Source organism: Talpa occidentalis, unplaced genomic scaffold, assembly GCF_014898055.3.
Source record: "Talpa occidentalis isolate TD23 unplaced genomic scaffold, MPIMG_talOcc4v2.1 talOcc4.15, whole genome shotgun sequence".
Lineage (NCBI taxonomy): Eukaryota > Metazoa > Chordata > Mammalia > Eulipotyphla > Talpidae > Talpa > Talpa occidentalis.
This window is the reverse complement of record NW_023601543.1, coordinates 22,883,688-22,911,136: the sequence shown is the minus strand read 5'-3', so window position 1 is coordinate 22,911,136 and position 27,449 is coordinate 22,883,688. Positions and strand designations below refer to the sequence as shown.

The window sequence follows — 27,449 nt, the reverse complement described above, 5'->3', positions numbered from 1 at the left end:
TGAGAAACAAGTATGTACATGCACAGGAAAGGCCACATCAGCTTAAGCGTTTGAGGCAGAGAATGGCAAGAGGTAGGCAGGACCCAAATCATAAAAGACCATGCATGGCAACAGGAATAATATCCTCTCCCAAACAAACAGCACATTCTCTCAAATACCTTCTATGTTCCATTTTATGCTTCTGATGCTCTAAATTCTCAAAGGCGCTAGAAGTTCTCTAGCATACAACAGGATAGCAAAATTGCTGGTGGTTTCTTGTGCACATCACCTGCCCCTGCCTTGCTGTTCCTCTAATATATCTAGCCATAAAATTTGTATTTTCTTTCGAATCCCATAGCTAGCATGTTTGCTGTGCCCTGTAGTGAATTCCTTTAATTTCTACAGAGCTTCGATAGTTTAGTAAATGCTATTAGATTTGCTTGCAAGCTCATTCTTTTATAAAGAGCATGTAAGTCCCTCTTCCACTCCTCTCCTCCATGTCCACAACAGGCTAGCAACTCCTTCACTTTGCCTTCTAGGTCATACTAGTAGCATATACAGTTAAAGGGGGCACGTGTGCATACACACGCCAGCTCGTGCTTTATTCAAGACAGAAGAAACTCATGGATACTTTCTTCTTTCTATCTTCCTAGTCCTCTCATGGACTTTCCTCTTCCTTATCTGCCCAGATTCCCTGGGGCACATTTCTATTGCAACTGAAAAATTCTTGTCAGTCAACGGAGAACAAAGGAACTCACATAGGGTGCAGAGTTGGGCTCTCCGTGGTTCCTGTGTGCACTGATTTGTACTGTATTTCACAGACCTGCGACCATCTTTGAGCTGGACAGATTGATTTTGAATGCTTTGAGTTTTGTGATGGAAAGGTGCAACACCAGGGAAATAGCATCACAATAATTTTTTTCTTGCTCGGTCAAGTTGAGATGTTTCCTCATAGCTTACTTTCTAGGCCTCACCTTTCTTGCAAAGTGGAATCCTTTGTTAGGGTTAGAATTTCCCATAAACCTGCTCAATAATTTGTTTTTGTTTGCCATCTTTGAAATAGTACACAAAGCAATGCCTGTGAAGGGCAACGTTGTCCCAAAGGCTGAGAAAAAAGTGCCTGAAACATAGGCTCAAAGTTACTCTTTTCAGGCAGAGCCAGCTCAGTAATCTTATCTCAGCTGGCTGCTTTTCAAGGTGCCTGATTCAGGAGCTTTCCTTCTGGGAGTAGCAGCTTGCCCCCCAGGGGATCAAGTGCTTTCTAGTGAGGGGCGAATCCGAGGGCTCAGGACAGTAGATCTGTTCAGGAGAATCCCGGGAACGGGATATGGGCTGCGCAGACCGTGCCCTTCCCCCCTCCAGCGCCAGTGGAGATCAGCACTTGGCCCCAGGACAGAGACCAGCCTGAGATAGGACGTTAGGAGGAAGCAGGGAACCCGGGAAAGGAGGCGAGATTGCGAAGGCACGCGCTAGGCTCTGAGTCAAAGGCTGTCAGTCATCTGGGCTCAGTCGGCTCTGCTCTTTCAGAGCCCAGCCCTTTCCAGGGCCGGGACAGGGGATTGCTACATGCCGGCTTACCTGGGGAAAAACCAGAGCCTTGCTTTGGCCCCTTCCGGTAATTGATACAACAGGACGACCAGGAGGGGGAGGAGAGAGCTTCCCTCCATAAATGGTCCCACCCCTAGGCAAGGTGGCTCACTGGCAGGTAGGAGCGGGGGAGTGTGCACCTGCCACCAGTCAAGCTCAGCCAGACTGCGAGACAAGGCGGAGCGAGCCGAGGGACTGAGTGAACCATGGACAAGTTGAAGTGCCCCAGCTTCTTCAAGTGCAGAGGGAAGGAGGTACAGGTTTGGGGACTGAGGGCAGTTTGGAGGGCCTGGACGGGGAAAGCTCAAGGGGGAGGCAAGTCTCAGTTTTTGCCTTCCACAGCTGTTCCTTTTTCTCCACATTTCTGTTCAACTGCCTTCAAGAGTGGCAGAGATGTCCCAAAGAGTGGAGGAAAAATAGAACTGCATTTGTTCCAGTGGTCAGAAAGCACAGGTCCACCTCATCTTCTGCTTTGGGGGGGTTCTGTTTTCTGTCCCTTCTGTAGACTGTCTGTGTCCATGTGCTGCAGGGAAATGTGCAAGTGCAGTGTCCTTGTGTGACCTAGGGTGCCCTGCAGACCCCACAGCAGCAACAGGTTAAGAGAGAATCCCAGCTCCTTAAAGTGGAGAGAGAGCTGCTCCACCTGCTGGGGCAGGAGAATTTGTCCCAGAATATTATTCTGTGGCTTTCAGAAAAGTGCTGATTTTACTCTCCAAGACAGGAGAGAAGTTAAACCTGCCTTAATTCCAAATATTCCAAACTGCCAGCTGATAAGAAAAGGAGCTTGCATTTGACACTTCTCACGGATATCCTACAATCCCAAGAGTATTAGTTTAATCTAATACATCTTTAAGACTTTAATATTTGAAACCTTATTTGTCCGCTTTCTTTCACCCTTCTTGCTGGGTGCCACTTGTAACATTTTCACCAAAATTTGTATAATCTCACTAGAAGAAGTAGTGAGATGATCCACCAACAGAGGGTTTTTTTTTTTTTAACATATCAAGGGGTAAAGGCTATTATAATAAAAGAAGTTATTGGCAAAAATATACCCAACTTTGGAAAGCCTTCCCCTTTGCTATGTTTTTCAGGGGTCTCTCCCTCCACCTACTTCTTTCTCTACCCCGACCCTATCTCTCTCCAGATTTCTGAAATTGTCCTTCTGTGGGATTTTTTAGTGGTAGAAAGACAAAGCTGTTGATATGTTTGATATCTCCCCTTCTCTAGAAAGTGACTGCTTCATCAGAGAATTTCCATGTTGGCGAAAATGATGAAAATCAGGACCGTGGTAACTGGTCCAAAAAGTCGGATTATCTTCTATCCATGGTTGGATATGCGGTGGGATTGGGGAATGTTTGGAGATTCCCATATTTGACCTACAACAATGGCGGAGGTATTTCCCTTCACATACTTCTTTTCCCTCCATTTTTAAGCAGAGAGATATATGGTTTCTAAGGATATTTTAAGAACTAAGAAAAAGTGTGTGATAGTTTGTTAGGAGGAAGAAACACAAGCATACTGCATTAATAATTAGACTATGAGTTGCTAGCTCAAGTTTAGGAAGCTGGCTTCACAAAATCCTCAGATATAATTAATAAACATTGTTTATATAGCATTTCTGAGTTTCTGATTTGTAATCACATGTAATCTTCAACTATGACTTACTCTTCTTAATTTTTGCAGGTTCCTATGATAATCTGTTCAGTCTCAAGCTGTGGTTTGCCTTAATTTATACCTGAATCTAACATAAGGCATGAAATTCTAATTCTAATAAGAAGGTCAAATAAATTGCTTGCTTAAATAGAATAAGGCATTATATTTTGGAAATTTAATTGTGGAAGGAGTTACTTAAAACATTAATTAAAGGTTTAGTTGAAAAATTCAGTATTCCAAATTGGGTTGACCATGTAGAAATCTTTCTAAAATACAATAGAGTTTAGTTCAAGGCTAGGTGTTTAATTTCTGCAAAATAATACAGCTTGTATTTAATAGATTATTAAGAAGACTCAATTAGAACAAGGAAAAAAATAACTCTGCAGTGACACACAAAGGGAAACAAAATGAATTACACAATTATCTAGTAATGTTGAAACAAATTTTCACTTACACCATATTTTATTTACTTGTAATTACAGGTTCTATGAGAAGTGTAGAGGTGACATACCTTAATATTTCATAATCGGGTACCAGTGAAACTGTGTCACTATAATTATTTTTCTTGGCGCAATAGGATTGTGTGGCGATATTTCAATCTTATATTTCTTGTTAATTGGTGGTATTAAGACATTTGTACTAGCCTTCACAGACTTAAGGAGCTCTGTTTATCAGACACTTCAAGTAGTGACGGCATTAGTTACCCTATCTAGTGCCTATATTGTTAAGTCATGGGTTTGGTATAAGTTTTAGCTGGAGAATGAGTCAGGAATCTTTTTGGCGTCTGTGTCTTAAGGTCTAGTGTAGTGAAGAGAGGCATTCAGACTCCTTTCCAGTCTCTTATCTTCTTGTTTAGAATAAGAAATTCACTTCTGACTTGGTATCATACATAGGCCTAGTAGTTGCCATATATTTCCAGGAACTCGTTTACCAGGAAATTTTTAAATATAGCCAACATGAAATAGTATTATTATTTATGATATCTCTTTCAACATTTTATCTCAAAATTAATATGTCATGTTGGCTCTCAGTTTTTAAAGTTCACATCCTTTGGGCTATAGATGATCTAGGCGCTCTCAATTGCTTTTTTCTTTTGCCCAAGGGTAGAAGAGGAACATGAAATTCAAACTTGTCACATCTTTATTTTTTAAAAAGATTTATTTATTTATGCAAGAGCTGGGGTACAGACCAGAGATCCGGGGGGTGAGAGGATCCACCAGAGATAGAGTGGGGAACAGAACAGGCAGAGTGGCTGAAATACACTGCTGAGGGGAGCAGCAGGCAAGACAGGAGAGGTCTGCCTCACCATGTGGGTTGCTCCCTGGCTGGCCGGGGATCGAACTCATGTTGCAAAGGCTGTGGATTACTTCATAGTGCAGTGCTTAACCCCTTGCGCCACCAGGGAGGCCCAAACTTGTCACATCTTAATAGATCAGATTTAAAAATATAGTCAGATTTGAAAAACTATTGCCAGAATCTGGAATCATTTTTATCTGTAGGTTTTTTTTTTTTTTTTTTTTTTTTTTTTTAGCAGTTCATGAAAGAGAAGTATCATACTGCCTTAGGGTCTAAGTCAGAAATACTATCTCATTGTGACCATTGTTCTGTATTAACAACTCACCAATTATGGTTGCTATTAATAAAAAATAATGGGTGAAAAGTCATATATAACACTGAGAAAAAGAACTCTTTAAGAAGCTTATTACAATGAACTAGTAGAATTTTTCTTATTGTATTGAAACAGGGATATCTTGTATTACTTTTTCTTCATAGCTACCTTGGTAGGATTTAAAAACTTCTATTAGTCATGATAATGATGGTATGTACATTGCAACATCTATGAAAACATATTTGTCCCTATGTTCTAGTGACTAGTGACTTGTATATAACAAATAATTTATTGTATCATTATATTTATATATATATTTATATCTCAGGGTTGGGAAAAAATGTAATTCCAAAGTATGATGTTACAGTATCACAATATGAAAAATACATGAGGAAAAATGTACATAGGCAAATGAGGTATATATAATCAAAAAGCCCTTTTTTATCCACTGATCTCCATATTTTCTTATTAATTTTTTATCATACTTTTTAAGACCTCACGAATACTTGATCAGTCAGTTGACTATGTCTCTGCTTCTGAGTATAATCTGGTAAAGGTTCTAATGAGCAATGTGATGCCACATGTCATATATCTGAGGAGGTATGGTCCTACTCCCCTAAATCGTATACAGTATTGTAAACCAATGCTACCTCAAGAAAAAAATGATATCTGCTCTAAGATAAAAATAATGTAGAGTTGCACAAATTTGAATATAAAAAATGACTTCAGAAAATACGATGCCACAAAAGTGGTCAAAAATCAGTAAAATAATAAAAGGTTCTTGAAAAAGGGAGCCTGGATAATCTAAATATAGGAGAATTAGTCCTTATGAAACTCAAAGACAATTCTGAATGCATCTCAAAAGCTCAGATTCTTCTGGCCAAGACAATATATGTATGTTGAGCAAAGATCCATAGGGACTATTTGGAGAATAATGAGCTTAACTGCAATATCTTACATCCTGAACCACATTAAGCATTTGCACCCTAAGTCTTAAAATTGCATCACTTATTTTTAAAGAAAAAAGGAAGGAAACTAACTTTGAACATATACTATGTGCTTGTCATTTCACCAAGTATTTTCTTTCACATAGGTTCTGTAATCAACCCTTTATACAAACTGATGAGGTGGTTAATTAACAACCCATTAATAAGGAACCTCAGATTCATAAATTAAGTAATTTGCCCTGGTCATGTAACTAGTAAATGGTAGAACCAGGATATAGATCTATATGTATCTGGCTCCAAAGCCTGTGTGATCATTCACCTCCTCTGGATTCATTTCTATGGACTTATTGGATTTTTTTAATAATCACAATAACCTCATCAGATAATAGCATTCCCATTTCACAGAGGAGGAATTCAAGGCTTACAGAACAAGCTCCTTTATCAGAGAAAGTAATAAATAGGGGCCCTGACTGCACTCAGAATGCTTTCAAAATATTGGTTGTCAAAGTGCCATCAAGATTTGGGGATGTAATTGTGCTTTGGTTCTGTTTTTTTTTTTTTTGCATTTTCTAGGTGCCTTCTTGATACCTTATGCTGTTATGCTGGCATTGGCTGGTTTACCTTTGTTCTTCCTTGAGTGTTCACTAGGACAATTTGCTAGCTTAGGTCCAGTTTCAGTTTGGAAGATTCTTCCACTGTTTCAAGGTAGGTATTCAAATGTTTTCCTATTGTGCTTGTTGATCTACTCATACATGTAACTGTCCTCTATGGAAGAAAAGTGTTGAAATCATAGATGTTAAAGGCAAACAGGCATACACTGTTGGTTTTCTGAATATTTGCCACCATAGAACTTGAAAATTCAAAGGTTAATTTTTATTTCTCTTAAACTCCGAACGCAGATGTGGGAGTTGTCAGGAAGGATATTAGAGAGGGTTGTAAGGGTATTATTATTTTCCTAGTTTCACCTTTTAAATTCTCTCAGCATGTAATGCTGTTGTGCATTTGCTTCACGGCTCTGATTTTTTTAAAAAGATTTATTTATTTATGCATACAAGAACTGGGGCACTGGCCAGAGGGGGGTGAGGGGATTCACCCAAGACAGAGTGGGGAACAGAACAGGCAGACTGACTGAAATACACTGCTGAGGGGAGCAGCGGGTGAGACAGGAGAGGTCTGCTGTGCCATGTGGGTTGCTCCCTGGCCGGGGATCGACCTCGTGCTGCAGTGGCTGGAGACAGTTTCATAGGTTGCGTCTTAACCCCTTGCGCCACCAGGGAGGCCCCATGGCTCTGAATTTTTTTCTACTTCATGTGCAACCTTTGTCTTCCTCCTTTTGCATGTCTTTTACAACGGCTCATTCAGAAAAGTTGAAGGGCGGGTCACTATTTTTCCTTGGATGCTTCTAATAGACTAATTGGATACCAGTATAGTTTTCAAAATGCCTTGATTGTTATTAAATAGCTAACAGCTTTTCTTTATGGTGATTAGATATTATTTTGATATGAGCAATCTATTAAGATCTATTCATAAAAGCCTCCATGCAATATCATAAACAAATTTATAGTGGGGTAAATAGAACTTCGCACTGGAACATTAAGGAAACTACCCCAAAAGTTAGTCTTAAGCCTAAGAATTAGATTCAGTATGCTAAACTGCATTTGGAACTACTGAGTTAAACTTAGGAAGTTTAAATACAAATTAGTACACAGTTACTGGATTCTCCCTACATATACTTGTGAAAATATTGTATGCTATCCTTTCAGGACATTAATTCAGAGTTTTATCTTCCACTTGCCAAAATGTGTGTTTTTAGATGAAAATGTGTTTGTCAGTGAGCCGACAGGATATGAGATTTTGAATTTTTTTTTAAAGAATAGTACCCCCTCTGACAAGAATTTGTGGAGTTAATAAGAGTAACATGGTTTTCCTTAAGTGGATTTGATGGCTTAATACAGGTCCTCTGACTTGAGCTTAGTATCTTTTTCTAATCAACTAAAAAAGTCAATCCTCAAAATTATTTTAAATTTGAGAGGAAAGTGCCTCAGCAGTAGTGCTTTGCCTCACCAAAAAAACAGAAAAAGTTATTTGAAACCATTTTCAAATACAATTTGTGGAAACTGAGATGCAGTTTTGTTATGAATCAGCAAAAGTAATTTCACTGGTTTGTTTTTTATTTTAATTATTCTCTTTTCCAGGTGTGGGAATTACAATGGTCCTGATATCTATTTTTGTGACAATCTATTACAATGTCATAATAGCCTACAGTCTTTACTACATGTTTGCTTCTTTTCAAAGTGAACTACCGTGGAAAAATTGTTCTGATTGGGCAGATAAAAACTGTAGCAGATCACCTATAGGTAAAACTCATTTATTTTTGAGATATTGTTAACACTGCATTATTCTTTTCTATTTCTAAATAAACTTAAATGGTTAAATCATTTTCTAACCAACTTAGCTCATTTTTACATGAGCTGGAGGTCATTGATGAAGGCAGGATAAAGCATGAATAACCTGAATATTGTTTAATGCCATGTTCATTTCTAAGGGCTGTCAGGAAAACTAAACTAAGGCTAGGAATACTTCTTGCAGGCCTAATCCGTGGGCAGCACAGAAAGAAGAAAATGGGAATGTGAAAGAGGAAAAAACACTATGCATAATGTGTCATAGTAATGTGTTCCAGGTGACAGCGAGTGTTGTCCACGTTGCTAATATTTGGGAGAATGTAGTATCAATATTATAGACTACCACCACTGGGATTTCCTGTGTATTTCAGAGGATAAAGTAATAAAAATGTAAAATTTCTTAAGAATTGAAAGGTGTCATTTATCTATAGAGTTAAAAAAGCCCACATTTTAAAGGTTCCCAGAGCATTAATCACAGCTGAAATGACTTGTTATGTAGCTGTTATTACCATAAATATAATCTCAGTTTAAGAGGGGAGATATTTTCATATTCATCCCCAGGCTAGTAGTAGAGGAGATTTCAGATGCTCAATGTACATAACTTACTCCACTTGTAAGATTTCCACTTGATAGTCACACAACAATTTACATAGTACTTCAAATATTTTATCATTACAACTTTGTTTTTGGCCAGGATAATATTCTTCTAATACTAAATTCGTGTCTATGTTTATCCCCTTTTTACAATTTTTAGTAACTCACTGCAATGTGACTATAAATGGGGTGGATATCCAAATGAACAAAAGCTGGGTGGATGCTAACAATTACACCTGCATCAACAGAAGTGAAGTTTATCAACCAGGGCAGCTTCCCAGTGAACAATATTGGAAGTAAGTACATTAGATGATCGGCTTCTTAAACAGATGTTATTTAAAAGTTTTTATTATTAATAATGATTAGCTCTTTAACTCACATAAGTAGAAAAAAAGGTGAATCAGGGTAAATTCTACTTCATTGACTCAAATGTTTGCTTGTCTTGTGTGAGTGATACTAACCTGCAAAATCACCAGTGGTAAACATGTCATTAAAATTAGTTATTAAATGGGCACCACACAGTAATGACTTATTTAGTCTACTTTCAAGAAGAAATATTCAAATTAGATGATGAGCAAGTTGTAATGATAAACAATGGGGTTATGGGTAACATTTATGGCACAATTGCTATTTAAGGCTGCAATTCCCCATTATCCATTTTGCTTGATATTGTTATTATGTGGTAGGAATACATATGTTGGGTTTTATTTTCTTTTGTTATTTCTAAGTGAGTTCGCTTTATGCTCCTTGCTGTGTACCTGCCCTTCACCTTTAACCTAACTTGTTGTAATGGGCTCTTCCTCATCTATATGTTAATGCTGTGTGTGATCCTTTTAAAATCTGGATCATGAATTGTTCCCGAACATCAAGATAAGACCCAAATGCCCAAAAACAGATGACTGGATCAAGAAGATGTGGTACATATATACCATGGAATATTACTCAGCATTCAAAAAAGATAAACACATGCAATTTGCAGCAACATGGATGGCACTGGAAGGGATCATGCTCAGTGAAATAAGCCAAAAGAAAAAAAAAATACCGGATGGTCTCACTCATAGCAGGAATCTAGAAAACTTAAATAAGGGACCAGGAAAATGAATATAAGAAAGTGAAAATCAAAATCAACAAAAAACTATGAACCAGAGACACTTTTTGGGGGTGGGGGCGGGAGGGGAAGGATTGGGGTCAGAATGGGGCGTTTGCAATTGTATGGGGAATATAAAAATAAAATTTAATATTTGAAAAAAAAAAAAAAGAAAGAAAAAAAAAAAAAGAATTAAAATCCTAGATCCGTGCATGTCCCTAGCAGAAAATGATGGATTTTTACAGAAAGCCTTTGTAAAAGGTATAAATAATGGGACCATAAAGGTTTGATAACTAAAATTATAATGAATAAAAAAATTTACTATTATCTAAAATGTTTTCTCCATCAATTTAAATTGCGAAAAAAATACTATAATGAGTAGAATGAAATAATCTGATGAAAGGTGAATTTTTTACATAAAAGAGGATTGAAATATTGGGGGGAAATCATAGCTTAAAGGATTCAGTAGATCTTTTATTCTAGGGGTTAGAATTTTTTATTGGTAATAGATAACCCTAACTTTCAGAGCCTGGTTTTTCATTGAAATTTTTGCCTCTGTACACAATAGTATAAAAAAAAGGCACATAGGACTTGTATTAATAAAATACGAATGAAACTTGCCCCTGGATGAAAAATATTGCAAAATTTAATGTATCAAGACAAGTGACTTTATTTTCATAAAAGGACTTATGTGTTTTCAGTAAAGTGGCACTCCAACGTTCAAGTGGAATGGATGAGACTGGAGTAATTGTGTGGTATTTAGCACTTTGTCTTCTTTTGGCTTGGCTCATAGTTGGAGCAGCACTATTTAAAGGAATCAAGTCTTCTGGCAAGGTAATTTGGAAAACATTATACAATGATGTAGCTGTTTTCCAATTTAATTGTAGTTCGATGTCAAGCATTTTCAGTTGCATGGCTTTTTTTCTTTCTGTAATGGTAACATTTAAATGTGCAAAAAGCTTTCTAAGTAGATAGCCTAGCTTGAAGAACACATACAAGAACATTGCTATTGTTGAATATAAAACAAAACAAGCAACTAGAGTTGTACAGTTACTTCAAATTTGGACCTTCTAGCTTGTACAGCATTCTGAGGCTTGAGAATATATTTTTAAATTTTCTTTGCTACAATACAAATACGCCTCTTGGATGGAATTATGTATTAGAATGTTTGGTTTGGAAAGCCTAGCTCGTTGTTATATAGGGCAACAATGTTGGAATTCCCTTAGTTGTAAAGAGAGAGAAAACAAACTATGCAATTGTTCTCTTAAAGCTTACTAAAACTGACTCAGAACCCTCTTTCTCAGCAGTCTTTTCCTGAAAAGTGTTTTATTTTTTAAATTTTCAGAGTGCACAAGGGCAATTTCAGAGAACCACATGGAATTTTCTCTGTGAGCAGTTGTGTAGTACCCATAAAAGTAAATGTTTGTTTTTAACTACTATCCTGACATTTCTTTATGGGTGGAGGTCAGGAATAACTGGACAATATCTTTATATTCCTAGTACAATATCTAGCACAATCAGTTAATATTCAGTTGTAGTGAGACATGCTGTTCAATCACAAAAGTACTGTGAACATCACAAAGTCAATGGAAACTTTCCAAAATAATGTTTCGATTGCACATTGTTGAAACATTCAGTTCCTTTTTGATGTTAATATTGGAAGAATCCATTAAAGGTCATTTACCCGGGTAATTAATTTTTATTGTTCTCTGGATGACTTACTTAAATCATCTCCTTGGGCATATTATCAAACATAGGACATCTATGGATCACAGGAATCATCCACATTAATAAAAAGCCAACTTCAAAGGCAACCTGCTCACCTGGAACCATATGTTCTAGGACACAAGTAGTGTGCTTGTAGGTGAGCTTGTAGGTGTGAATCCCTTACTGTATAGTTCAGACTTTTGGCACAGGGTGAAGTGGATGTGGTATAATGTGAACATTAACCATGATGCTTGATATATAGTTTTGATACACTTTCAGCTTTAAGGATAATAATACCAAATGTCCAGCATTCACTTTAATCAACTTTCACAGGATTTGGACATCAAATAGAAGAGTATTTTCCTTCTCCATGGTGACCCAGTATACTGCAGGGTTTTAAATCATTTCCCTTTCTACCTCAATGCAGTACATTATGCAAGGAGATTCTCAGTTCCCTTAGACATTTATACGGATATGGTTAGGTGAACGCTCCATTTAGATTCCAAGTTAGCAATGTTTGATGTGCTATTTACAACATGAACCTGGGAAATACAGCTTCATACATCAGAATGTTTGAAAATTGATCATTTGAGAACCATGAGAATAGAAAAAGAAAATTATGCCAGCTTGGGAATTGGCATCACCACACTTATTATGAAATCTCTAGTGTATTTTGTTAATCTCAACTGGTTAGTAACTTTATTTCTATACAATTATAAACCATGATTAAAAAATTAACTTTTGGTGGTTTTTCTTGGTAGGTGGTATATTTCACAGCTATTTTCCCCTATGTTGTCCTACTCATCCTGTTAATACGAGGTGCAACTCTGGAAGGGGCATCAAAAGGCATTTCATACTATATTGGATCACAGTCAAATTTTACCAAACTTATGGAAGCTGAGGTAAGACTTAATTTGGATTTCAAATTATCTGAGGAGGTAAACCTTAAAAGTAAATACTGAGATTTTTTGGTTGCATGTAAGAATATCATAATGTAGTAGCATACAAAAAATATGCAGTTAAATTTATTAGTGTTTCTCTCCACTAGGATGTCTGATTCAGCTACTTAATATGACACTAATGCTCTCTTATTGGAAGTGAGGTATTCATTTTTAGCAAAAGGATTTTAAAAGTCCTTTTTAAAAGTCATTTGTATAACTCACACTATTTGACCAAAAGGGTTTGGGGTTATTAATCTGAAAAAGATATTTCATGCATGAACACCTCAAATTGAGGACTAAGACTATGCATAAACTCATAGTAGATTAAAGATTATAGTTGAAAGCTTAATGGCCAAAATACACGAAAAGATCTGACTTTGCCTAATGGATTATGAAGTTAAAACATACATTTGAAATTGATTAAGAATTCCATAAACAAAACAGTTACTTGTATGTGAACCATAAACAAGTCCTGAATATGAATTTGGTAACCTCTTGTTTTAACTTTCGACCACGGGCTCAGATATACATGTGTATATCTTGGGTACATAAAAGCTTTTATGATTTTGACTGCAGAGAACCTTAATATTAAGTGTACTCTAGATACTATACTTCTATTGATATAGCCTCAGAATGCTTTCACTTTTTCAATAGTCACATCACATTCTTGAAACAAATTAAGATTATGGTCAGCTAAAAATACCATGATCTTATCTGAAATCAAGAAACACTATATTAGTATTATCCATTTTACTAGTAGTGATATCCAAAGTGGGTATCAGTTTAATTTGCTGTTTTATAAATACTTATAATACCCCAATTTTTTCATTAATTGGTCAGTTGTTTACATATCTGTATATGGGGTTACATTTCTACATCCCATATATGCACATAATTCACTGAGTTTCCATCAATACTCCTATGACAATGAGTATCACCTTTCTCTATACTCTTCTCACTCCACCCCCCCACAACCCCTGTGGCAATGAGTATATTTTTCACAGAGTTTAAGGATTATTTTTGCTGTGTTTTGCTAGTGTGTGTTCTTTGCTTGTTTATATTCTATAAGTAAGTGAAACCATCTATTATCTTTCACTTTCTGACTTACTTCACTTAGCATAATCACTTTTAGATCCATTCATTTTGTCCCAAAAAGCAACATTTCATCTTTTTAAATAGCTGAGTAGTATTCTTTTGAGTATATATTCCACACTTTCTTTATCCACTTGTCACTGTTGGGTACTTAAGTTGGTTTCATGGCTTTGCTATTGTGGATAATGCTGCTATGAACACAGGAGTGCATGAATCTTTTCATATTAGTCTTTTCATGTTCCTTGGGTACTTAGTAGTAATATTGCTGGATCATATGATATTTCCATTTTTGGTTTCCATACTGTTTTCCATAGAGGTTGGTGTACCAAGTTGCATTGCCACCAATAATGGCTGAGAGTTTCTTTTTCTTCACATCCTTGCAAACATTTGCTGTTTCTATTCTTTTTGAAATTAGATCATTCTTACTGGGGTGAGGTGGTATTTCTTTGTGGTTTAGATTCGCATTTCCTTTATAATAAGATGCATTGAACATTTTCCTTTGTAGGCAGGCCATCTGAATGTCTTGTTTGGAGAAGTGTCTATTTCAGTCTATTGATCATTTTTTGATTGGGCTGATTATTTTTTGTTGTTGTGTGACTGAGCACTTAATATATTTTGGAAGTTAGCACCTTGTCAGATGTGTGATATGCAAATATTTTCTTCCAGTCTGTAGGTTACTTTTTTGGAGATGGTTTCTTTTGAGCTTTAAAAGCTTTTTGGTTTGATGTAGTCTCATTTGTTGTTGCTATGTACTATAGTTTGAAATGTGGATGTGGATACCTCCCAGATTTTTCTTTTCTCTCTCAGAATTGCTTTGGATATCAGGGTTCTTTTGTGTTTCCATATAAATTATATAGATATTTGTTCTATTAACATTAATGAAACAAAAAACTCTTTTTCAAAAATAAACAAACTAGACAAACCTCTAGCTAGACTCACAATGAAAAAAAGGGAGAAAACTCAAATAGAATTAGATATGAATGAGAAATTACAACATCTCAGAAATTCGGAGGATCAAAGGAAGTTACTGTGAACATTTGTATACTAGTAAGTTGTATAACCTAGAAGTAATGGACAAATTCTGAAAAATATAAAACCATCAAAGATTGAATCAAGGAAGAAAACTTGAACAGACGAATTACAAGCAAGGAAATTGAAATGGTAATCAAAAATACTCCCCAAAACAAAAATTCCAGGACCTGACAGATTCACTGGTGAGTTCTGCCAAAACTTCAAAGATGAACTAAAACCTATCCTTCTCAAATTTTTCAAAAATTTGAGGAGGGAATACTTTCAAGCATATTTTGTGAAGTTAACATGCCCTGATACCAAAACCAGACAAATACACCAAAAAAAAAAAAAAAAAAGAAAATTATAGACCAATTTCCCTGATGAACATAGATGCAAAAATCCTCAACAAAATATTAGCAAACAAAATTCAACAGTAAGAGTCACATGCCATGATCAAGTGGGATTTGTTCCAGGGACAGAAGGATGGCTCAACACCTGAAAATCAACCAATGGAATTCACCACGTCAAAAGAAGAAAAGATTAAAAATCATATGATCATATCATAGATGCTGAGAAAGCATTTAATGAGATTCAACATTCATTTATAATAAGGACCCTGAAGAAAAAAACCCATACCTCACATAAGATAAACCCACAACTATTATCATTCTCAATGGTGAAAATCTGAAAGCTTTTTCACTACTAAGATCTAGTACAAGACAAGTGGGTTCACTCTCACCATTATTATTCAACAATGTATTAGAAGTCTTAGCTAGAGCAGTTGCATAAGAGAAAGATAAGAAAGGAATCCAAACTGGGAAAGAAGAAGTTAAATTATCATTATATTCAGATGATATGAAAATATTCATACAAAACCCTAAAATTCTACTGAAAAAATTAATTGGAAAAACAATAAATAAGTTCAACAAAGTAGTAGGTTACAAAATCAATATCCAAAAATCAGTTCTGTTCCTATATGTAAATAAGCTAGAAGAGGAAGAAATTAAGAAAATTCCATTTATAATTACATCAAAAAATTAAATAGCAAGGAATGAACAAAGAAGGTGAAGGACCTATACAATGAAAACTATGAGAATTGTTCAAAGAAACTGAGGAAGACAGAAAGAAATGGAAAGATATTCCTTATTCATAAATGGGAGGAATTAACATTGTTAAAGTGGTCATCTTATGCTTCAATACAATAGTTATCAACGTTTCAATAGCATTCTTCAAAGAAATAGAACAAATAGTACTGAAATTCATATGGAACTGCAAAGGATCCTAGAAATAAAAGCCTCTTCAATAAATGGTGTTAGGAAAACTGGACACCACATGCAAAAGAATGAAACTAGACCATTCTCTAACACCATACATAAAAATCAACTCAACATGGATAAAATACTTGGATGTAAGATTTGAAACTATAAAATACGTAGAAGAAAATAGGCAAAACACTCCCTGACCTAGGCTTTTGTGATGATTTTGTGGATTCATCTCCAACAGCAAGAAAAAAAAAAGAATATAAGCTATCATGACTACATCAACTAAAAATCTTCTGTATTATAAAGGAAGTATCATTGAAATGAAAAGACATCTTACCAAATGAGGGAAAATATTTTCATATCATATTTACAGCAAGGGGTCAATATCTAAGATCTACAAAAAACTCATTCAACTCACAAATACAAAAAATAGTAACAACTCAATCAAAAAATAGACAGAAAACCTAAATAAACACTTCCAAAGAAGACAGTACATATGAGGAAGACATATATGAAAACAACCTATGTGCCCAAAGATAGATGGGTGTATTAGGAAGATGTGATATATACACAAAATGGACTACTACTCAGCTATTAAACAAAAATAAACTTTTGACTTGCAACAACATGGATGGAACTGGAGGCCAATATGCTAATCTAAATAAGTTAGAAGGAAAAAGATAATTACCAGATGGTTTCACTTATATTTGGAACATACATAAACAAAATGAAGAGTCAAATAAAACCAAAGCAATAGCCAACTCTAGAAATCTGACTGTAGAATTGAGGCTACTAAAGGGGGAAGGAAAAAGAGGAGAGCAAGTTAGGGAGGAGGTCACAATGAAGAGTGGTGAAAAACTTTTAGTGCTACAGTGGTGGGGGTAGTGTGGCAACATTCACCTGAAGAGTGTGATCCTATTCCTCTAAATCATACATTTTAAATCAGTTACCTCAATTTAAAAAAACGTGTAATATCACACCACCCCCAACTTCAAGGCACCCCAGGTCCTTCACCATAACCCACTGTGTATTCTTCTCATTTTGATTTTTTTTGTTTCTTTCTTCAAGTTGTTTATATATAGAAATGTAACTAATTTTTGTGTATTGATTTTGTATCCTGATGCTTTACAGAATACATCTGCTATTTCTAGTAATTTTTTAGTAATCTTTTGGTACAATCCAGCTATTTAATTTTTATAGAATTTTATTGGTAAGGTAGAGAAATTTTTCAGTTTTTAGTTGTGGATATCTCTGGTCAATCTCTGCACTTGGGCTATTATCTCTTGGGCCCAAATAATTTTCACTTAATAATTAAACACAACAGCTCTAAATTATTTTAGATGGGTCTCCCCGGTGGCACAGCAGGTTGAGCGCCGCGCTGTGAAGCTGTCGGTAGCCTCTGCAGTGCGGGTTCGATCCCAGCTGGCCAGCGAGAATCCCACATGGCACAGCAGACCTCTCCTGTCTCGCCTGCTGCTCCCCTCAGCAGTGTATTTCTGTCGTCTGCCTGTTCTGCTCTCTGCTTTGTCTCTGGTGAATCCTCTCACCCTCCCGTGCCTCTGGCCTGTACCCCAGATCTTGTATAAAAATCAATAAATCTTAAAAAAAAAAAAAGTGACCAAAAAAAAAAAAAGTTATTTTAGAACTTTGCCCTTTTATTTTTCAGTCCTGGAAATCAACAAACTTTGAAAGGTCAACAGGCCATCTGTTTTTGTTCTCCATTTATCTTAGGCCTCACTCTTTTTAACCTCGTTTGTTAATCTCTTCCAAAGTGGAGAACCATTTATGACGATAAATAAGAAACACATAATATGGAGGTTGTGGTTCATCACCTTCTCTCTGTTAGATTATTAAACAAGATAAAATGTTAATGTACTTTCAAAAATGCTAATCTTTTTATAAAGATAAACAAATACAAAATTATGTCAGTTATTGTATTTTCCCCTAAAAAATGTACCTTCCATTTTCTGTAAAACTGATAACTTTGTGTTACAGTGTCTCCATAATCTTTAAAACATCAGGGCGAAACCTAAAGCTCCCTACGAAGCATACAATTTAGTCCCTCATCTCCCCACCCCAACACAAATATCACCCCCAATCCTTCCTTGGATTTGCTGGTAATGAGATTTTTCTGAGATTCTTTTTTCCTCTCAATCCCTAATCTAAGCAATGAAACACAAATGTATAATTTTGTGCTTTTCTTTGAATATGTGAACTCTATTGAGATCGCTTCGGTGATCATTTTACTAAATCCTTCATTTCACAGGGATGAAATTGAGACCCAGAAAGAGTGCCAGTTTATGCATTCTGAGTTAAGATTTCCTAATCCCTAAATGAAAGAATGACAATGAGATTGGTAGATATGGAAATCGTAACTATGTTTTGAATTTCGCTACACTTTTATTTTATAACGTAGGTACACATTATGGTATCCAGGGTTATCCAATCCAGATTTGTCCCATTCACTTCCACCTCCCCCTACAATATATTAAGAAAAAGCAGCTGAGAGAGCAACCATAAGAATGTTTTTCATCTCTCAATATCTATAACTTCCTAAGAAATAAGAGGGCATTTTATTTCTAACTTAATTATATATATATATGTGAAATTATCATGATCGATAAGTAACCTATTTTTCCATTCATTTTGTTTCCTATTGACTTCCTGCTACTATAAAGCAATTATAGTGTAATAAAAACCAAGCATCAAGCTATATTATTGAGACTTAGTAATTCACTTGTATTCCTTCTATGACAAAAAAATTAAATTTCACATGTTCAATTTGATAATGAATAAGTCTTAGACAATTCTGAATGAAAAAAGGAAAGTTGCATAGGTTTGTATGCATTAAGATAACTTTTGTTAAAGTTCCAAACCATGCAAAATTAAGTGTCATATTGTTTAGGTTTATATATTTATGTAGTAAAAATATAAAGAAAAACAAGGGAACGATTCTAACACAAAAGTTAGCATAGAAATTACCACTAGGGGGCGCAAGGGTGCTATAAGGAGGAAGGGGCACAAGTGGCTGTAAATAATTGGTTTTTCTTAAGCTGAGGAGTAGTAGGTACTTGGGTATTCATTTCATTGTCATTTATGATAGCTATTAATTTTGTATATGAATTGTTTTATACAAACTGAAAATTAAGCACGGGTTTTAAAAAATATTATTTTTTCTTATAGGTTTGGAAAGATGCTGCGACTCAGATATTTTACTCCCTTTCGGTGGCCTGGGGTGGATTGGTTGCGCTATCATCTTACAATAAGTTCAATAACAACTGTTTCTCAGATGCCATTGTAGTTTGTTTGACAAACTGCCTCACTAGCGTGTTTGCCGGATTCGCTATTTTCTCTATACTGGGACACATGGCTCATATATCTGGAAAGGAAGTCTCTCAAGTTGTAAAATCAGGTAAGTAATGTTCTACATTATTAATTTTGATAATTTGCTATCGCTCACTTAAGAAACGCTAATATATTTCATATCAATTTACTTAAAGCTCTCAGGATTTAGGGCATGGTATTTTCCTTCTCATTTCATCGTATATAGTATGGATATTTTAATTCTTAGATGATCTGTGAAAATGGCTACATTAAGGAATAATTGTTTAAGGGGATTATTTTTCCAAAATTTTGTTTTGTTTTATTTTTCTCAAGTTTTCTCAAGTTTTCTTGATTTGCTACTAGTTTACATAATTATGTAATTTGGGCAGTACAACTTCACACTTCCATGTGTTCACATATGTCATTCACTCTCCACCAGGCCTCCAGTGCCACTGTCATCTTCCTGTCTGTCCCTGCCCCCACCTCTCTTGTCAATTTTGTTTTGTCTTTAGTATAAAACTACTTATGTAGAATTGCAAATATCAGGTGGTATGTTAAGCACTTTGCATATATTATCTTCATTTAATTCATGTGTATGTAGGAATTTCTTATTAATTTTTTATTTATAGTTAGCATCATTTGGTGGAGAGACTGATGAATGAAAATAGTGTTATAACTAGGAGAGTCTTTGGAGATCACCTAGGATCCAGCTCCTCATTTACAGAAATGTGCTGCAGAAGGTCAAATAATTAGGAAGTGATAGATACTAGGCTAGAAGCTAATTCTCCTGAAACCTAGGTCCGTCCTCTGGGAGAAACTTAATATACTCAAAACTAAGCAGCACATTATGCAATTAAAAAATTATTAAAGCATCTCTAAAGGTAACAGAAATTAAGTAGAAAATATTCAATTACAGTTTCATTACATACAATTTTGCAGGTAGCCATAAACTAATTAAAATGGCACTGCATACAGTGATTCTGGGCAAACATTTGGAAAGACAGTTGAAGACAAAAAAGTTAGTGTCATAAATGTATCTTTCTTAATAGTATAATTCTTTTAGGATTTCTAGGGGAATAATAAGGTGACCTGATTGATGTTTCTGGAGTTTAAGACAGTTATTATTCTTCATTAATCTTAAAAAATGAAATCAGTTAGGCAAAATCATTGACATAGTTATAGTTCTTATGTCAAAAATGTACATTTTACAAAATTTATCTCACTAGCTTCATTCATGTCACATGCTCATATCACATTGTAGAGACAAGTCAAATAGTTTAAGAAGTGTAATAACAATTGCTAGAAAAGAGAATCAGATTGTTATCAAATTAAAAATGATATTTTTCTAGTATCTTATTTTGAAAATGTCTAAATATGCAAATTTTCTTGGCAACCTAATTAAAATATACATTTTTCTTAGGTTTTGATTTGGCATTCATTGCTTATCCAGAAGCTCTAGCTCAACTCCCAGGTGGGCCATTTTGGTCCATATTGTTTTTCTTCATGCTTTTGACATTGGGTCTTGACTCTCAATTTGCTTCCATTGGTAAGTAATATTCCTGGTGTTAACATGTCTTTCCTACATTTTACCCAGATTTCCTCTACTTTAAAACATCCATTTCTTACCCCTGTTGCCCCACTACCTTCTACTCTGAGAATCTATTTGAAAGCTTTTTAACTAAAAATTTAAATACAGCATAATATAGTGTATTCATGTACCAGATACCTACAAAGAACAAACATTAACATTTTGTCATTAATTTGAGCACTGATATTTTATTTAGAAGAATAAACTGTTACAAATTTGAAGTTTCCTGTTTCTCCCCTAATACAGTTCACATTTCTTCCTTAAAGCAACTGACGCATGGATTATGTATGTTATTCAGTTCACGTTTGTCTAGAAAATGTAGACAAATATGTATCCATAAATAACATAAATTTTAAAACTTTCACATGAAGATGAAATTTTACAGTGTTCCGATTTTTCTACATGTATTATGAACACATGTCGGTACACAGACATAGTTCCAGTTAATTAACAATCTGCCCATAAAGATGGGTACTTGGATTATTTCTTACTTTTTATTACATACGCTCCTGCTGTGACTCTCTTGCACATGGTTTTATGTACACAAAGGGATTTTCCCAAGGTTACACACCCAGAAACCGTGAAAGTTTTTGTCATATCACTGTCTTACATAAAACATTTTAGTAGTTCACTCTTTATAGAATAAAGTTCAGACTACTCGGTTTGACTTTCAAAGTCTTCAAAAATTTCAAACATGTCTTAATGTTGTTACTCATACATCTCACTTTTAGCCAATACCTGGTACATGAACACATTTGTATCCTAAACCTAGAAAGCCTTTCTGTGTCCATGCTATTTCTTAAAATATTCACCTTATTAAAAAGTTCTGCAAAATTAGTCTTTGTCTATAGCCTTCTTTCAAAGTACTCCCATACTCAGGAAACTAATGCGTTATAGTTAGCAATGAAAATCCTTATAAAAAGGCTAAAAACAACAACCAGAGCCACATTTGATTTTTATCAGAACCAACAAGTGCTGACTGCCAAGAGAAAGGGCCCTAATGATTTTTTTAAAGCTAAAGTATATTCTCAACATATATTTGTGATTTGATTAAAAGAAATTGAATTTTGATTAAATTGACAAATGAATTTACATGTAACATGCTATTTTTCCCTTCTAAAGAAACTATTACAACAACAATTCAAGATTTATTTCCCAAAGTGATGAAGAAAATGAGGGTTCCCATAACTCTTGGTTGCTGCTTGGTTTTGTTTCTCCTTGGTCTCGTCTGTGTGACTCAGGTATACTACAATATTTTTTCATAAACAAAATGTTAGTTGGAACATACTTTATAATCTAAATGAGGATACTAAAATTTTTTTTAATTAATAATAAATTTTATTTTTATATTCCCCATACAATTTCAACCCCCCCATTCTGACCCCAGTCCCTCCCCTCCTGCCTCCCACCCCCCAAAAAGTGTCTCTGGTTCATAGTTTTTTGTTGATTTTGATTTTCACTTTCTTATAGTTATTCATTTTCCTGGTCCCTTATTTAAGTTTTCTAGATTCCTGCTATGAGTGAGACCATCCGGTATTTTTCTTTTTCTTTCTGGCTAATTTCGCTGAGCATGATCCCTTCCAGCGCCATCCATGTTGCTGCAAATTGCATGTGTTTATCTTTTTTAAATGCTGAGTAATATTCCATGGTATATATGTACCACATCTTCTTGATCCAGTCATCTATTTTTGGGATACTAAAATTTAAGAGGATATATATTGACAGGTCCAAGTCTGACTTGGAACAAAATTTTTCTGAGTTTTAGCCAAGATTTTTCAAATTGTAGCACAATTTCTATGATATATATTGCAGAGGAAGGAGATCTAATAATGAACAATTTCCACAATTGCAATCAAGTTATAGATTTTAAATATACACTATATGTTTCTTGGGAAGTACTAAAAAGCACACAGATACTGCATATCACTTAGACAATCAACTATTCTAAATGCTTACTTTTTCCTGTAACAGTGTGGAATGAAAAGTAACTGTATCCTCTGTATCCTCTGAGATATGTAAAGCCATTTTGGTGTTTATATTTGAAAACATTCCTTTTCATATTTTGGCAGAGGTGACTCTAAGGCGCATATGCTAATATCAAATTAATATATTCAATTTGAACACCGTATCAATAATAAAAATAATTTAAAATATGATTGTTATTTTTCTGGTAGGCTGGAATTTATTGGGTTAATCTGATTGACCACTTCTGTGCTGGATGGGGCATTTTGATTGCAGCTATACTGGAAGTAACAGGAATCATCTGGATTTATGGTAAATTGTGATGATAGAATTATTTACATGTTTTATTAAATTGACTTAGTTTGATTCCCTTTCATGATTTTACTGTAACATTAAAATATAATATACAGGGCAAAATACATTATGAACAGAATGTAATTAAAGGTGTATGTTTCCTTGTTATTGTGTAGAACAATGTTTAGACATTAAAAATAATTTGGGACCACAATGATTAATGGAGTAAAATATAAGCAAAATATTTGATGTTGTTTAGGAGGGAACAGATTCATTGAAGATATAGAAATGATGATTGGAGCAAAAAGGTGGATATTCTGGCTTTGGTGGAGAGCTTGTTGGTTTGTCATTACACCTATCCTTTTGATTGTAAGTATTCAATAAAGTTGGTATCAATGATATTTACATGTAAATGTTTCTAAGGTAAACTTAAAAATAATTCACATTGCATTTTCAGCTTTTGCTATATGACTGGAACCTCCAATTTTCCTTAATCAAAAGGCATTTTCTGTATTATTTTTGAGATCATAGGTTTAAACATCTATATTTAAGACAATAAAAAGGATTCTACAGACTTCTAAGTCCTTAGACTTAAAAATTATCTTTAGGATAAGTAAAAATGAACCATTCACTAGTTCATTCCTTAAAAAATATACAATGTGCCTAACTTCTCTGTTAGGTACAGAAAATACAAAGATGCAATTTAAATATTCTGATTGCTGGGCCTCCCCTGGTGGCGCAGGCGGTTGAGCCCAGCGCTCTGAAGCTGTCCACAGCCTCTGCAGCGCAGGTTCCATCATGGCTGGCCGGTGAGGGTCCCACATGGTGCGGCAGACCTCTCCTGTAGGGCCTGCTGCTCCCCTTAGCGGTGTATTTCACTCCGTCTGCCTGTTCTGTTCCCCGCTCTGTCTCTGGTGAATTCTCTCACCCTCCTGCATATCTGGCCTGTACCCCGGTTCTTGTATAAATAAATTAAAAAATATATATACTTATTGCTAAGAATGCTCACATTTTTTTTGTTTTTGTTTGTTTGTTTGTTTTTTTTTTTTTTTTAATAGAGGCATGTTTATTTATTTATTTGTTTGTTTGTTTGTTTTGTTCATACATGCACTGGGTACAGTCAGAAGCGCGGGAGGGTGAGAGAATTCACCAGAGCCAGAGCGGGGAGCAGAGCAGGCAGAAGGACCGAAGTACACTGCTGAGGGGAGCAGCGGGCGGCAGGAGAGGTCTGCACGCCATGTGGGACCCTCCTCCGGTGGCCGGGGAGCAGCCGGGGATTGAACCGGCGTCGCAGAGGCTGTGGGCAGCTTTGCAACCCAGCGCTCAACCGCTGCGCCACCGGGGAGGCCCAGAATGCTCACATTTTAATGCATATTTTTTTCTCTTTATGGGAAGTATTTAATATCTGTAATTACTAAAAGGAACTCCCCTGTGTCAAAAGAGGTGATGGTTTATGTCAATGAATTGAACAATTGGTGCTTTGTAGGAACTGAGGGAGAGCAAAGGACATCTTACCATCTTACTGGAGAGACATGATATAAAGACATAGCATCTTTAATAACAATTCAGACCATGAATGGCTAAATCCCAAAACTTGATGTGATGGAGAATTACTATAGACTAGAAGTAATGGTAGGGTGGGCAGTGACAAAGCTTTATAGAGGTTATGTTTTGGTTTTCATTGCCTTCATACTTCAAAGGTTTTCTGGGGAAAAAAAAAACCCATAAGTAATTTGATCCAGAATTTGCTTCAGATCTGAAGTATCATATTTGTTTGTTTTCAAGGGGTGTTAAATTTTATTTTTTAACATTACAAAGTCATTTTCAAGTAGCGAGCACTTTGGGACTGGATTGCTGAATTAAAATAGTTGGATGCTCTATATTCTTGTTAAATGTCTGATAGCCCTATTAAATATCATTTTCCTCATTTGCTGTCACCATCATAATAAAATAAACCTCTTATCAACTTAAAAGATCTAACTAGATTTTATTAGTCAGCTATTTTTCTTGCATTTCCATTACATAGGTTTTACAACTAGATTTACTTTAAACATGTAAAATTGTCATCTATTTTCTATAAAGTCACATTTATTAGACTCCACTAACCCTCATCCATCTCTTGTAATTATGCACAATTATGGTAATTATGAGATATATTTGAATTATTGTAATTGAAGTAATAGAATAACCTATTTAATTATAAATTTAAATTTGACTGTTTTATGAAGACTTTTATACTATTATTTTCTCATTGATTTTAGTTAAACAAAAATGTTTAGCTTTAGAGAAACTATTTGGTGATTTTTTGTTTTTTACTTTGTCTTGTTTTGCTTCACCTATTTCTAATTAGTTTTAATGCTTCAAAATGTGTAGCTTCTTTAGAAACATTTTTTATCACTTGGCTTTAAAATATCTCCATCTTTAAGATTTAAATTTCATTTTATTATGGAAACATACATTGTTTTCCCTCATTATGAAGCTGGAAGTGAAGTGTGCTTCAGTAAATATGCATCAGTAGTGGGTGTGAATGTACATGCGTTTGGGCTGTTGAGTAAGAGGTGCTCTTTGCAGTGCAAATAACAGAAGCAATTGCTAAGGGAAAAGCAAAATATGTTCACTAAAGTGTAGTTTAATTAATATGCTGGTTAGTTTATGGCATACAATAAAAACACATTCTTATAAATAAAAGTTAAATAACAAAATTTCTAATATTATATTTATAAAAAATACCAACACTTATCCAATAAAATATTTTTTGAACTAAATATTTATTTCATTGAAGTAAATACTGGACAAGTATTTGTATCTTTTATAAATATATGAACGTGCTAAGTTTGGATGAATGTAATCAAAGCCAAGATGTAAATTATCCAGGCTGGTTCATTTCTAGTTACCTTCTTTTTAATTGGTTTTGGTAAGCTATTTCTAAAGAATGGAATCAAATTGCTTATGATTAGTGCAATAAAGTCTAATTGTTAGCATTATCTTTTTATATTTTATTCTCACAGGCGATTTTTATTTGGTCACTGGTGAAATTTCATAGACCTGAATATGCCAAAATCCCATACCCTGACTGGGGAGTTGCTCTAGGCTGGTGTATGATTATTTTCTGCATTATTTGGATTCCAATTATGGCTATCATAAAAATAATTCAAGCTGAAGGAAACATCTTTCAAGTAAGCACATTCAATTTATATTATACTTTAGTGTTTGTGATCAAAATGAAGATGAATTTACCCATATAGTAATAATATATGAGATATTTCTTTTCTTTTAGGCTACTTCTTTTATTTTCTTTTTTTGTTAATGAAGTATTGTTTTACATTGTTGTTATATTTTGGGACTTCTTCCCTAAGAAGTGTGGTCCTCATAGCTCTCCCACCACCAAAGCACCCATAGTCCTCCATTTTTCAGGTACTCCTATACCTGTAAAATCATTTGGTACAATAAGCATAACATTTTATTATCCTGTATATATTTATGTTTCTCTCTGTACTAGATTATAAACTGCTTTACAGAGGTGGCTTGCCTTGTTTCCTGTTACAATGCTTAGGGCTTAACGAGTGTGATATGTATACCAGTACTGAGTTATATCCCTGAAGATGTCACAGAATAAATGACCTTGGTGCTTTATAGCTATAATCCTCATTTTTAAAACCACACCTGTTTATAATACAAGTCTGAATACTGTGTTTATAATGGGAAAAAGCCTGGAAAACTATCTAGAACCCAATCTAGACCCTGAGTCATTCTTCCTCCATGGAGGCCTGGGGCCAAGGGGGTGGGTTTATGACATCTCACTAGGACAATGACAAGGTAGGCTCAGGAGTCTTAGATTTTAAATACATTCTCTAGTCCATCCAAGAGTGAATCCAGATCAACATTTGACTTCAGAGCGCCTTTTCTTTGTTGAAACATTCTAGGCATATATACACTGGTTTAGGTTCTTACCTAACCCTCACTCCAAGGCCGGGAAAGAAATGTCTAAGAATTTGGTGAAAGTATGTGGAATTTTGCTGGTGAGCCAGTGGCCTCAAAACACTTTTTTTTGAAATCATTTGCATACTCAGTTATTTTGGTTTTGTAGTTAATACAATTCTATAACAGTTAAATTTAAGTATCACCTTCTCCCTGGTAGATTATATATTAAGGAAATTAACATTTTAAAATGAAGGTATGTTTGATATTTGCTTGTTTACAGATTGTAGCACTTAAGTTCTAAGACGAGGTCTTTTGTTTTTGTAGCGCATTGCAAGCTGCTGCAGACCAGCTTCTAACTGGGGTCCATACTTGGAACGACATCGTGGGGAGAGATATAAAGACATGGTAGATCCTAAAAAGGAGAGTGACTTTGAAATACCTACTGTTAGTGGCAGTAGAAAACCAGAATGAGATCTAATTTTTAAAAGT

At 35.0% G+C, this 27,449-nt stretch overlaps 1 protein-coding gene across 1 annotated transcript; it reads left to right on the top strand.

Annotated features, from left to right (window-relative positions):
• The first annotated feature begins 1,550 nt into the window (after positions 1–1,550).
• SLC6A14 (solute carrier family 6 member 14) lies at positions 1,551–27,449 on the top strand. Its single transcript, XM_037512920.2, has 14 exons — positions 1,551–1,820; positions 2,794–2,959; positions 6,349–6,480; positions 7,971–8,132; positions 8,932–9,067; positions 10,560–10,692; positions 12,327–12,467; positions 19,055–19,283; positions 20,616–20,741; positions 21,906–22,024; positions 22,958–23,057; positions 23,299–23,408; positions 26,048–26,215; positions 27,285–27,449. The coding sequence occupies exons 1-14, from the start codon at positions 1,773–1,775 to the stop codon at positions 27,429–27,431; spliced, it is 1,917 nt and encodes a 638-aa protein (XP_037368817.1). The 5' UTR covers positions 1,551–1,772; the 3' UTR covers positions 27,432–27,449.

Bases quoted from the DNA above. Each gene is read 5' to 3' on its own strand.
- SLC6A14 (XM_037512920.2), top strand. From the start codon at position 1,773: ATGGACAAGTTGAAGTGCCCCAGCTTCTTCAAGTGCAGAGGGAAGGAG. The intron at 1,821-2,793 runs GTACAGGTTTGG...CCCCTTCTCTAG, and splicing joins TCAAGTGCAGAGGGAAGGAG to AAAGTGACTGCTTCATCAGA. The intron at 20,742-21,905 runs GTAAGTAATATT...TCCCTTCTAAAG, and splicing joins CTCTCAATTTGCTTCCATTG to AAACTATTACAACAACAATT.